The sequence below is a fragment of the Malania oleifera genome, chromosome 8 (genome assembly GCF_029873635.1).
Source record: "Malania oleifera isolate guangnan ecotype guangnan chromosome 8, ASM2987363v1, whole genome shotgun sequence".
Lineage (NCBI taxonomy): Eukaryota > Viridiplantae > Streptophyta > Magnoliopsida > Santalales > Ximeniaceae > Malania > Malania oleifera.
In genome coordinates this window covers 17,049,988-17,063,927 of record NC_080424.1, presented here as the reverse complement: position 1 = coordinate 17,063,927, position 13,940 = coordinate 17,049,988, and the positions used below count along the sequence as shown (strand labels likewise).

The following is a 13,940-nucleotide window of genomic DNA, read 5'->3' as shown; positions in this document are numbered from 1 at the left end:
CCAACTTCAAGTGTTGCCGCTGACTGAAAAAAGTAAAAAAACAACGAATGCCTTGCTAGTTGCTACCAGGCTTCTCTTTCTAAGCACTTCAAAAATTCTTTTCATGATGGTTTCTGATTTGCATCTTCATTGTATTCAAAGAAGAAACACCCCTACAGTTGCTTGGGTTCTCCCTAGCTATTGGAAATCATAAGCCTAATTTTGATGATTATACATTTGGAAGATCAGGTAATCATAGATTAAGTAAGAAATAATAATATATAACAACCACTTTCAGGCTCTTGAAGAAGTCATTAAGAGCAGTACAACTGTGTTTGGGATGTATAGGAGGATAATAGAAGAATATTATCTAGCTTATTGATTTTTTGGGGCAAAAATTCCTTTTGAAGATTGGTCGTTGGAGTCATTTCTAGGTCCCAGCCATGTTCCAGCAGTTTGTTGGTAACAGTTCCCTTTTCTGGTGGTTAAATTCTACCTTTGGAGGAAAGGGTGCAAGCAAAAATTTGCATTTGGAAACTATGAGGAAGACATCTAATGGTATGAATTTTCAAGTGTAAATGTTTTGCTGACAATCAGAACCCAAGTGCATTCAAACTTTCTATATCTTTTGTGGGGCAAAAATGCCTTTTAAAGATTGGTTGTTAGAATCATTTCTAGGTCGCTGCTAGGTTCCTGCAATTTGCTGGTTATAGTTCTCTTTTTGGCGGTTAAATTCTACATTAGGAGGAAAATGTTCTAGCACAAAAATTTGCACTTGTAAACTACAGAGGAAGATATTTAAATAGTTATAAATGAATTTTCAAGGGCAATTTTTGGCTGACAAGCAGAATCCAAGCACATGAAAAAAGACACTGTGCATTTAATCCTTTACAAGTGAAATTGTGCAAAGAGAAAAGTTACATGTGCCTTTACAAGAGCAGTATGATGCAAACACACAAGATAAAGCCAACATCCACAATCACAAAGAAATTCACATGTACCCACATGCATATTTGCTAAGCTCCATGTATATAAACATGTGATCAAAGCTGTGCAGGGATAATGACAAAGAGGACAACAATCACTGGCAAGAAGTATGAAACTTACCACAGATGCTATATTATAATCAAACATGTCAACTCTTTTGTTTGTCAACCAATAATCCAAAAAGGGGCCTAATAACAGCAGAGATGCAGCTTGGGCAGGTGCGGTGTGCCCCAATAGATTGAAAGAACCAAGTGAATACTTCCGTTGTAGAAAATGCACATACTGCAGAAACAAAATAAAAGGTTCAAAGAAATTAAACAACACTTTATACAATCAAGATAAATTTTAAGAGAAATTGGCAGTTCAGGCAACTCCAGGAAGCAACTATACGTGATGAATCAACTGTCCTAAATTGCAACATTATAAACTCCTTGAAATTCATAATATACACTACAACATAAACACACAGAGAAAGGAACAAACAACTTACATACTGCTGCATAGAAGTGCTCCAGACTGCAATAAACGCAGCAATAAAACCTCTGGTGTTTACACTCACATCAGTGACAGTGCAGACAGCAACACCAAGGAGAACAACTAATATGCTGAGCTTTGTGTCTCTTGAATATCGAATCTTGTCCAAAACAACTTCCAAAAAGCAGGAAACAGGGATCATGCTTAGCTTTGCAATCTGACAGTTAATGAGAAAATATGTAGCTTCAAAATTATTGCAATAACAAGAAAGCAAAAACTTGAAGCAGATCAGAATTTACCTGATAGAATCCGACTGAGTTCCACATTAGACTGACATTCATCCCCACTATAGAGAAGTTAGCAAAGAGGACAAATTTCAGAAGCTCTGATAAAGGTAAGTGTGAAGCTTGAATGTATCCCAGCCACCTAAGAACAACCGTCATCAAGGTTGTGGTGGCAAAATGCAAACCGGTTAATGTTGTAGCTGCAAGAAATTATCATAATCAAAAGTTAAAAACATACTCATGCTTAGAAATAAACCAATTAGCATTAAAACTCTCCATAAAATAAATATAAAGTAATATCAATTTCACTCACATTTCCTTCATAAATTACCATACATCATGAAGATCTTTTTATTGTAAATTCTAGTTCTTTTATTGTCATAATTTTCATTTGGTCAAACTTTTAATGTGCTTATTTACTTCTTATAATCCCACTTGTTAGATTTCTCCACAAATTACAATGCTTCAGATTGATAAACATATGGATGTTGTTTGGCATGCAATATGTGTCAAGCTAGACTAAGATGAGGGATGTGAATTGTGAGGTGTGTTCAACTACTTGGATGGTATGTGCTTACTATTATGACCCGGAGTTCCTATATGTCTGTAGTTGGCAAGGCACACATTTTATGGCATTGCATGAGAATAGTGTGAAAAGGAGACAAAATATAAAAGAATAAACGCATATTTTTAATGTTTGCAGCTATAAATAAATGCACACTTTTTTAATCAAATTTCCTTTCTTCCAAAAGAATACTTATTATGCCCTCCGACAATAAGTCCCACTTATCCTATTAAGATTTTTTCAAAAATGGATCTTATCTTCTAATTGAATCAAATTTTCTCAAACAAACAAAAAAAGCAATACCTATTGGAGCAATGTGTCTCTAGAGCTCAAAAAAATCACTTGCAAGCAAGTGCAATGTGAAAAGAAGTTCAGCACCAATGAATCCTTTCTTCATGATGAAAATATTTCACTAGCAATCTAAATACCCTTCGAACCACTCACCCTCTGAGAACTGAATAGGGAGCCTTACTCTCTCTGTTCTAGGGGAAACGTGTGACTGCAATTTTTAGCCAGCTTGTAGCAAGCTATAAGTTCGATTTAAGCCTACTTTGCTAAGAGAGAAGCAAAAATCAGATGGAAGGCAATAATTATTCCAACAAGACAGTTTGTAATGTTAAACAAGGCAGTGACCTTGCCATATTCTTCCATCAATCTCCTAGCCAAGTTTTTTATTTCATTTAAGAAATGTAAGCATAAAGGCCTGAAGCTAAAGCTGAAGACAAGCAAGGAAATAACTAATTGCAAGCAAATTCCTAGGCACAAAATGATCTTAAAACATCCTTTCATCTCTTCACTTCCAAGCATCCAAACAATTGAAAAATCGCACATCTGTGCCACAGTATCCTCCTTTGGCTTCTCTTTCCAACACCCTGACACTTCACTTTCATTCATAAAATCCCAACAGTAAATAGAGAAACCCCTCAACTCACCAAAAGTAGCAAACAATTGTTATAAAGCCACCTTGCTATCCGAAAAGAATAAAGTCAGCACTTTTGAGACCCAAGGCGTCATTATTAATCCTATTAATAGCTAAAGTCCAAATTGAAGTCTTGACTTTACATGTACATGTGAACTTAGCCATCCAGGCATGTGTCCAAATTCCAAAAGGGAAAGAAGGAAAAAGAGAAGCTCTCAAAAAAATTGACTGAAGGGAGTTAGATGAAAAAAAAATTAGAATTAGCATATTTCTTATTTGTGTCACTGATTTTCATTTTGTAAAATCTTAAAGTTCTCTGTTTGATCCTGAAGACCACTAATTGATTCTATTTAGGATCATGACTGCCATAAATTTGATAGTGATGCGATGGTTGTCAAGAACACAAATATGCTTCCTCTTTGAAGAGGCAACGAGGAAAATATAGGAAAACATAGTAACACAGGCAGTGACAAAGGAAAGTAATTGCAGACTAATTGCAAGCCCACAAACCGCAAAGTATATGATACTTTGTTCCAATGCAATCATTATGTAAATACTTCAATGCATATAGCTTATGCATTTCTCCCATCAATATCTTTCCATTTAGGGACAATTAAACACCAAAAAAAGTGACTATTTGCAATTAAAATAATTAATTTGATGTTCATTACGTGCATAAATTTTAAACATAAGCAACAACTAGCTGAAAGTATCGTTTGCACTAAAGAAAATAATTTATTTTTTTTAGAAATAATGACATAAAAAAGATTTTATGTTTGGTGATTGTGCCTCTGAATTAATTTTGGTGAGGTCAAACATGTTTTTGCTCACAGTAATTTTAGGTAGTCTACACTTTGAAAACTTAATCTAGACTTTGATGAAATTGAGGTTTTACTTGCATAATCTAAATATTTGTTTATCATGTCCCTACTAACTTAATCATGAGAACACACTTAAATAAATCCTAATTGTATGACTTCATAACTGTTTTGGCAAGTTTTCATAAGGCTATCTAGCATGCAAAGTCCAATGATGCTATATTCTTGGGTTACTCTTTGAGTCGTAAAGCTTATTTTGCATTCAACAAAATGACTCTTGCAGTGGAAAAATCAATGCACATTACTTTTTTATGAAAAACCAACTCTTACATTAATATAGATAAGTCTTCTGATGATAAAGTGGAACGAAGGAAGGAAAAAGGAATTAGGCCTTCAATGAATCACAAAATGAAAGGGAGTAAAGCTTCTCTACCAGGAAACCAAGGTGGCAGGTAAATAAATATCAAAGGAATACAGGTACACCCAGCAGGCCCCGCAAACATTTCATCAATGGTAATCCATCCTTAGGTAAAGAACTTCTACAAGAAATTTCTAAGCTAATGTAGTCTTTGTCTCCCTAATTGAACCCAAGAACTTTAAAGAGGCTGGATCTTACAAAAATTGGTTAATAACCACGCAAGAAGAATTAAATCATTTCCAACATAACTATGCATGGACATTAAAACCCGTGTCATTTGTGTGCTATTACATATAGATGTCAAACTAGAACCTCAAGAAATTTCAGGCTAATGTAGCATTTGTCTAACTAATTGAACCTAAAAACTTTGAAGAGGGCAAGAGGCCGAATGTGATGAAAACTGGTTAATGGCCATGCAAGAAGAATTAAATCAATTTTAACATAATAAGTTCTCTTCACAATTAAATCAATTTTGACATCATAACCAATTCTAACATAATAAGTTGCCACCACACTTTCAATAAATCCATGAAGAACAAATACCACTTTGGGTTGGGAAACATAGCTTCTAAATATGGGCTCAAGCACAACAAATGGATAACAAATACTAATAAAGGACCTTAAAGAGTGGGGGTTTGGAAATTTATCAAGAAAGGATGGGATGATTTTTCCCCTATATTTGACTTCAAGTGGGGAATGGGACCAACGTTTACTTTTGGCACGATATTTGGCATGGCAGGAATCTTAAAGACACATTTCCTTCCACTTACAGCTTGTCTTGTGACAAGGACGCCCTCCTCAGCCATCATCTCCAAATATCAAATCAGGGGATCTTCTGGAATATTCCCTTTACTAGGAATGTGGTAGATTGGGAACTACATGCACTCTCTGAATTTTTCAGCAATCTCTATAATTTCCAGTCCCAAAACATCCCCAACGAACCAAAATGGACTTTGGAGAGAAATGGTGTCTTCACTGTCAGATCGTTTTACTAGAAGCTCTCTCTAATGGGAACAAATTGCAACAACTCCCCTTGGATTCATATTTGGAAGACAGAAGCCCCTTCAAAGCTCACCTTTTTTGTTTGGGAGTCAACGTATGGAAAAATACTAACACTGAACAACCTGCAGAAAAGGGGCCTAACCATAACCAACAGGTGTTTAATTTGTATAGCTGATGCAGAATCAGTCAACCACATCCTTCTCCACTGCCCCTGGACAAGAAATTTGTGGAACATGGCTCTGTCCTTGATTGGACATTAGTGCATAACAGCAAATTCTGTGGGAAGCGAGCTTTGGGCCTGGAAAGGCACTAGAGCCACAAAGGTTCCTCTCACCATCTTTTGGTGTGCTTGGTAAGAAAGAAATAAAAGAGCTTTCAAAGATTCAACAACTCCACTTCAGATTTTCAAAGAGCAGTGGATTGCTAATGTTTGAAGCTGGCACAGTGGGCAAATTGTGAAAGATCATAATGTAATCTTTGATGTGTGTGACACTCTTCAGAGTGGTTGGCTTTTTGTACCTTGGGTTGGCATCCAGTTGATGCCCAACTAATAAAGTTTCTTATTATTGATCAAAATAATAATAATAATAAATTAGTACCTAGGCACAGATCGTTCCGCAATTTGAACCAAATGGGTATTAAGGAACCAAATGGATCTAGAATTATATAGAAACAAAGCTAGATTAGTAGCTCAAGTGTACTCTCAAGATGTAGATTTTGGAGAAATATTTACTCTCATTGCTTTAGTTAAGGCCATTAGTATGGTATTAGCAATTTAGCTGTTGTATGCTTAAAAGGCTTAAAAGATTTAAAACATTTTCGAATCAAAGTTAAAGTGTCTTTCTAAAATGGTAACATGTTGGTAGAAGTCTGTGGAACAACCTCCCAATTTTGGAAACCATAATCACACAACAATGTTTTCAAAGTGTTTGAAGCTTCATATTGTTTGAAAAGTTTCACATTGCTTGAATTGCAAGTGTATGTAGAGGAATAGTCTTCACTCTTCAGAGCTACTAATGAAGTTGTGTACTGAATTACATAACAATATGCAGAACGTGTTCAAATGAGCTTGATTAGAGAGTTAATGTATTTCCTCGAGCTACAAATATAGCAAACCAAGATTAGACCATTCAATTAAAGTACATAAAAGACCTATTGAAGAAATATTGCTCCGATAAATCAAAACACAAGGATACACAATCCTAATATTTTACTATGTGTTTTGAGGCAAATGAGAATAGTGACCACTTGTTTCTTTATTGTAGGGTGGCTAAGCAGCTTTGAGTTTATCTATTTTCTGTTTTTGAGGAAACTTTGGTGATGCCGTAAACTGTTAATGTTTCTTTCACTGGTGCAGTGCACAGGTTTTGGGCAGGAGCAAGAAAGGAATAATCCCATGGAGTTGTGCTCTTTTTTCTCTGTTTTGAGCTCCGTATATTGAAAGGAATGCAAGGAACAAATCCCTTACCTGTTCTTTGGGATAAAGTTATGTTTTTGGCTTCTTTGGAGTCATTCTTTGGGTTTTCTTCAAGGAATATTGTTATTTGACCTTCAGCGGGATTGGAAATTCATGTAATTGTTTTTGTTTTTCTATTTTTATTTTTTATATTTACTAGGATTAATTATTCTCCACTATGTAATTTTCTATCTCTTTATGTTTTTAATGAATTTCTTTTTTCTATCCGAAAAAAAAACTCATGTAAACACTGATGAGCTCATAATTGAAATTGGAAAAAGATCAAAAATAGTTTACATGAAGCTCTACAGCACAAGTGTGTCATCCTAATTTCTTGAATAACCCTTGCTCTCTTGGTTTAGTAGAAAAGAAAAATTAATAGCAACTTTCACCTCGGAAAGCCAAATAAGTCGTCCAGCATTTGGTGTGTGTGATTTGTTTTGTATGACAATCCACATCTCCATCACAAGACCCTGGTGCAATCAGCCTAACAGAAAACCATGTTCAACACTCATGCACAGAACAGATGGAAATTTGATACCATTTCATAGGTGACATTCATTTAGAGTTTGTTAAGACTAATGCTCAATTTGCTTATATACTTCACAAACCTTTATCTGCTGAAAATTCCTGTAAATTTCAACTTAATATGAAAAGCTGTAACCCAGTTGGATAATTCTGCAAACTTAAATGTTGTTATCTTATTTTGTTTTGCCTTGTGTATAGTCCTCTTCATTCCTCATCCATTTCTCCATAATACCATATCTTGCATGTGCTCCACACAAGAGGAAACAGCAAAGTCTGCTGATGAGGATGGTTAATGATCTCATGATTGGGCCTCTCAAATAAAAACTGTTTCAGCAATCATTCTCATTTATTTTTATTTTTTATTTAATTTTTTTTGACAACATAAGATTTTTAGCAAAAGCCTTTAAAATGTATCCTTAATTCAGCCTGCACTTGCTCAATTTTTTTCTCACTTAAATTGCTCAAATTTGCTACATTTGAAAAAAAAAAATTGTATAAAAAATAAGGCTTATTTGGACCAATACAGCCCACAATCTACCTAACAAAATTGGATCATCTTGAAAGAGCTAGATGATCCAAACACATATCCCCACTTTTCTTACCCTTTCTACTTTGTTTTCTCTCCCCTCTTCTTTCCCTTCTACCTTCCCTAGCCCTACCCTAATCTCATTTACCCAACCTGTTGGCTTCCTTGAGGCAATGCCCACTCCCCAGCACATGACCTAATTGACGCTCCATTGCCTACTCATATCTTTCCCTCTCAGTCTCTCTCGCCTCTCTACAGCTGAATAACCACCCTCACCTCTGTCCTCCACGCAATTTTTCATCTCCATTACCACCATGCTTTGGCCTTCACCACCAAGAGCTGCTGCGTGCCTCCTCCTTCCTTCTACTTGCTCTTGCCATGGCCACTTCTTGATAAAACCTCCGTCACTCCGCCCACACCTCTCACCATGCCTACAAGAACAAGGCTCCACCTCCATTGACATTAAGAGCATGAACCCATGGCTCTCCACCCATATTTCCTCTTCCTTAAGGCAACACAATGAATACCACCTACATCTTCCATCTGTGGCTGCCTCAACACCGACTCTTGCAAGAAGTGTGAATCTGGAATGCCTTGTGTCCGTCTCCAATCCTCTCACATTGGCTACTTCCTGAACAATGTCAACTAAACAAGGTGTGAGACTACCCCTTTGGTAAAAACAAAGTTCTCTTAGTCCATAAATCAGATCTTTGACACCCTTGAGTGGCTTACTGAGCATAACAGTGGCCGCCAAGTTGCTCTCAAATATTTTGTGGAGGATAAATCTATCTCTGGTGATACGATTCTGATTGGATCTATTCTAAAATTTTCCATGCATGGTCCTGCCCTGAACCACAAATTTTAACAAATTGGCTTTCCTACTGTTTTTTGCTGGCAAGATGAAATTTCCCTGCAAGACCCCTTTGGTGGCCAGTCAACTGTCTGAACACAAAATCCTTCATCATATGGTAGGTAAAAATGAAAATTTTTCAGCCCGCGCAAAGGCCACATGGAATGTGTGACCAAAGAGGGCGCCAACATCTATGGCATACCTGGGATAGCAAAACATAACCTGCCTAACGTTGTAATGCATCAAATGGATTCATTCTATCATAATCCCTGGGTATATCTCCCTTATAGCATAATCCTGACTAAACTGTTTTTAGAATTTGGTGTAGACCTTGAAGGATAAATTTCCATACTGAAATTGTAAGCTGATTTTTTCTTCTTTATTGTGTATAACTATTATTCATGAGTGAGAAAACTTGTGAGGGCTGTTGGTCTTTGCAGTGTGCAAGGCTAAGTAACTAGCAAAGAGCATTCGCTTGGTGGTTTGTGGAGGAGTTAATGTCCTTTGACTTGATCTTCACCGCGAAGATGAAGGCGTTTAGTGAAAATCATTGGGGGTCCTTAAAGAGTGGACATAGACAGTTCCTAACCAAGCCCACTATAAGTGATCGTCTCTTCCCTCTCTCTCTCCCCCCTTTTAATTGTAACGCATTAATCAAACTGTAATTGTTAGTATAATTAATTTTGCTTGGGTTATTAGAGTTCAATTTTTAAAAATAAAATTTAAAATCAACTCAACCTCTCACCCTCCCCCCACTATTAGGTTGCTATTTGGACCATAAGTTTGAAGGAGAGGAATCAATCTTAAAAAATAATAATAACAAATAAATTGAACAGTACAATGAGCAATAACTGACCGAAACTAAAGCCATATGTAGCCATTAAGGCTTTATTGACGATGATAATCCCAACTGAAGTGACGACGTTGAACATCCATGCGGCTGCATCTACTGCAGCCTTCTTATCAGCCTTGCTTGCTGGAGCCATTTTTTATTTATTTCTTATAACTTGCTGCTAAAAAATTTCAGGCCTCAGCATCCATAAAGCAATCCTTAGAGCTCCCTATAAATTTTCACTGCTTCAGCAACGAGAAGTTCAAAAAAAATACATAAATTCAGAATATATCAGAATTGCACAGCTATCAACTAATCAAAACCATGGGTTGCAATCATGAAAGCATTATAACACCAAAAAATTGTCAGGGTCGTTATTAACCATTGCACCAAACGAAAGTAAAATCAATATAGAAAATAACTATCTGTTCTACCAAAAACTTCCAAAAAAAAAAAAAGTGGAAATCTTTTATACAAATTCAAAATTTTCAAATCAAACTGAGAAGAATTGGCAATTCCAACAGCTTTGAAAATAGAAATGTTTCTCTAGAAGTCAATAAAGCTACAAAATGAAAGCAACACTATTTTGGACCTAAAAACAGCCTAATCACGTTTAACTTTCTGAAAGATTTTTGTTAATGGGTGCAATACTAATCAACAAATGGAATGACACTTCAAACTCACAACAAATCAAATCCCTCTTTTTCTTCGTATCTTTTTTTCAGAATTGGATCTTTGCTTTATGTCTAGTACATGCTACAATTAGAAAGATGGTAGATATATAGTAATGCATACGGCATAAGTTAACATCAGGCTCGTCAACTGACTGATATTTTTCAAAAAAACTCCTTCAAAGAAAAATTTAATAATTTATAATTACAAAAAAGAGCGGCATATTGGCTGTATTTTAAACACAACCTTGACTCTTTTACAGCAAACATAGTAAAAGTTACTCATTGGCAGAGTCTTTTACTCGATTGCGACAGCTGGAATTGAGATCAATTTTTTATGACGAACTAAACGATATATATATATATATAAGTGAACCCAATTTCAATCTACAATTACAAAAGCGTTCTGGCATCTGCAAGGATTCCATTGAATTTTAATGACGAGCTAAAAGAAATTCGACAAACTCCAAAATTTACAAACTTCAAACGACGATATATACGCAGCCGTAAAGCGCCAAATTAATTATCTCCAAAAGCTCAATTTGCAAAATATCTCAGAATCCACACCCCAAGCTGTCATTGTTTATCATACCAAGCAACGGTATTTCAGATCGAGCATTCAAACACGCATAAAATTTCACAATTGTGGCATAACCAGACTACGTCTCCCCAGATCTATATACCAACACCTAATTCAACTAGATCACATCAAAATTCACATATTCCGGCAATACAAATCTACCACCGGACCGTTGACTCCAAGTAAATCACAGAAATTTGACCGATCACTGAAGGCAAATCAGCGCTAAAAATGAAAATGATTGGATAATTCCGAGACGTACCGTTGGAGCATGAAAGTAACGAGTGGAGTGGAACAAGGAGAGATCTCCTGATTGTGTTGTCTCTTAGCTCTGTCGAATGAGAGGGATAGACAGAGGAAATTGAAGAAACGTTAAGGCCTGAGCGAAAGCGTAACCGCAACAGCGCCTGGTGTTTCCAGCATTAAAGAGAGGATAGGAGTTGCAGCTTTAGCTTCGTGTTTGCGCTGGTGCTTCTGTTCGTTTCCTTCGTTTCGCATCCACGAGATTTGGAGAGAGAGAGATAGAAATTCAGTTGGTGAACGAAGGCCTCGTGGAGAGCTTTAATGACATTCTGTATTGATTTATTTTTTATTCTAACAGAAATACTTTGTATCCCACGCGGCCACACTTCAACGGCGCTTTTCACAGTGAGCTTAATGGAAACAGAATTCCCTTTCGACATTATATTGGGAAGGCTCATCTGAAAACTTGTTTATTGTAACCCAGCCACCCACCACCAACCCCCCCCCCCCCGGGGCCTTGGGGAGGTTTTATTTGCCCTCAATAGATTTTTTTTTTTTTTTTTGTATTTTGATTTCAATTTTGAACAATATTTGTTGTAATATGTGGCTCATATTAAATGAAACAAGTATACAAAAAAAGTAAATTGATCAACTTTTTGAACTTGTAATTTATTATTTTATGAGTTGGAATGATTAATGGGTTGCCTCTGCGGTATGGTACAGAGATATTTGAGAAATTTTTCTAAAACCTCTGTACAGCTAAAATTAGTATAAATACATATGATATAACCCTACTTTGAAATAATGAAATTCAGTGGCCGCTCACTCCTGTAAAAATGTAGGCATACTGTCGTTAATTTTATGTGTTTTTATTATTTTATCTATCCCTTTATTTTTCTTGTTGTTCATCATAATTGCCGATATTTTAGTGCTACAAGTTGTGGCATACATTATGCAAGTCTCATCTTTTTTAAATTTATGATAATATGGATAGCTATAATGAGAAATTCTAAGAATTTGTTTACATTTTGTGTTAGTGTAGACAGCATTATTTAAATTTTACTCTCTTAGGGTGTAACTAGAGTTATCTATTTAAAATAAAAATAATTTATTAAAATATGTAAACATATATATGATTTGTAAATATTGTAATTATTAAATAACTTATAAAGTGAGGCATTTTTTTTAAACATGATTGAAGAAAAAAGAAATTAGTGAATACCACCTGTGCTTTCTTCAATGGTTGTGATTCTTAATCTCTAAATCTTTTGGGGCAGATATGATTAAGTTAGTTCAAAACTAAATCAAAATTTTACAATATTATCTGCCCTTGTCTTATATTTGGAAGTTCAAATTTTGAACCTTGTATTTGAATTTGTATATATTTAAATAAAATGCAATAAAATTTAAAATTGAGAATTTATGCTCTCAAACAAGATCTTAGTAATTAACATTTAATTTTATCGAGAAATCAATAGGCTCCTAAATAATGAATACTTTTTTTTCTTTTACCGTTGGTTATGTGTTGTAATGTTAATACAATTTTGATGCGGTATTATCTAATTTGACCCATCCTATTCTGTAGACCATAAAAGGTATCTTACAAAATTAAAATCTAAAGCATTCTTGTATTGGCAAAATCTTCATAACGGAATCATGATACACTCTCCATCAAATCTACGATGTTGCTGTCATTGGAAAAAGATGAAAAAAGAAGGGTGTAGGGTTACAAACACACATAGGTGATGTCCCACTCAAAATCCGGAATTTTGTTTACTAATACCATGTAACAACATTGATAAATTTTAAAAATAATTGGTAAATATGCCATGTGCAACACACCTAATTGGATATGAATAAATTGATCAAGTATTAAAGTATAAAAGTTCAAAACTATTTATAAAAATTATATTTTGTTTAAAATTATAAAATACAATCATAGATGCAATGTACTATTATGATTTCATTTATACAAAAGAATTAAAAAATTCTTTAAAATATAACATATGATATGGCAATAATTTTTTAATTAAATTATGTGAAATATTAAATTTTAATATTTGTTAGGGATTAAACTCAGTAAAAATAAAATTAGAGGCTCAAAGGAGCAAGTCTGCTCTAGGCAACTCTTCCATGTGCAGGTCACGTGGAAGAGCTGAAATACGCCTACACACACAAAAGTGGGTTGGTTATAGGTAACTTGTCCGCGTGCAAGCCACGTGGGAAGCAATTCTACTTTGCACAGCTATGCAATGCGTAGCTCTGCTTGGTGCAGCTCAACTTTCTTATATGCTTCTTAGCTCTACTTGATGCAACTCTGCTCTACGTTGCACTACTTTGCAGTGCTTAGAGTTGCTTGGTGCAGCTCAACTTTCTTATATGCTTCTTAGCTCTACTTGATGCAACTCTGCTCTACGTTGCACTACTTTGCAGTGCTTAGAGCAACTCTACAACTCTAAGCTACTTTATGTAGCTTAATTCAACTCTATTCTATTTTATGCTACACTGCTCCACGCAATTCACCCCCATGCAAGTGATGTTTCAAAACATATCCACTTTGTGCGCTTTGGCCATGTATTGGTCATGTGAATAGCAACTCAACTATACAAATGTGAAATAACCAACTAGTAGCTATGACCAAAACAATTATGACCACGTACAATCCTTCACACAAAATAACTGTATATGAACAAATAATAATTCATGAATAACCACCCACGTTAAGCATGGAATGCGCATGGCAAGTGACAATTAATTCTTCTGATGGGAACGAGCCACATGAGGAAGGACCAAACTATGAGAACAAAA

The 13,940-nt window shown here is 35.4% G+C and overlaps 1 protein-coding gene across 3 annotated transcripts in view; it reads right to left on the bottom strand.

Annotated features, from left to right (window-relative positions):
• Nucleotides 1–11,628, bottom strand: part of LOC131162238 (UDP-rhamnose/UDP-galactose transporter 6) — a 29,705-nt gene extending 18,077 nt beyond the window's left edge. The window contains exons 1-5 of one of the 3 annotated variants that reach the window (XM_058118510.1): nt 11,152–11,628; nt 9,663–9,880; nt 1,740–1,924; nt 1,457–1,657; nt 1,087–1,248 (exon numbers count right to left, since the gene is read on the bottom strand). In XM_058118510.1, coding sequence (XP_057974493.1) covers nt 1,087–1,248; nt 1,457–1,657; nt 1,740–1,924; nt 9,663–9,792 — 678 coding nt within the window. In that variant the 5' untranslated portion in view covers nt 9,793–9,880; nt 11,152–11,628. Of the gene's footprint in view, nt 1–1,086; nt 1,249–1,456; nt 1,658–1,739; nt 1,925–9,662; nt 9,884–11,151 lie in introns of all 3 variants that reach the window. The other 2 variants (XM_058118511.1, XM_058118512.1) reach the window with 2 other exon arrangements.
• Between the last annotated feature and the right edge of the window lie 2,312 nt (nt 11,629–13,940).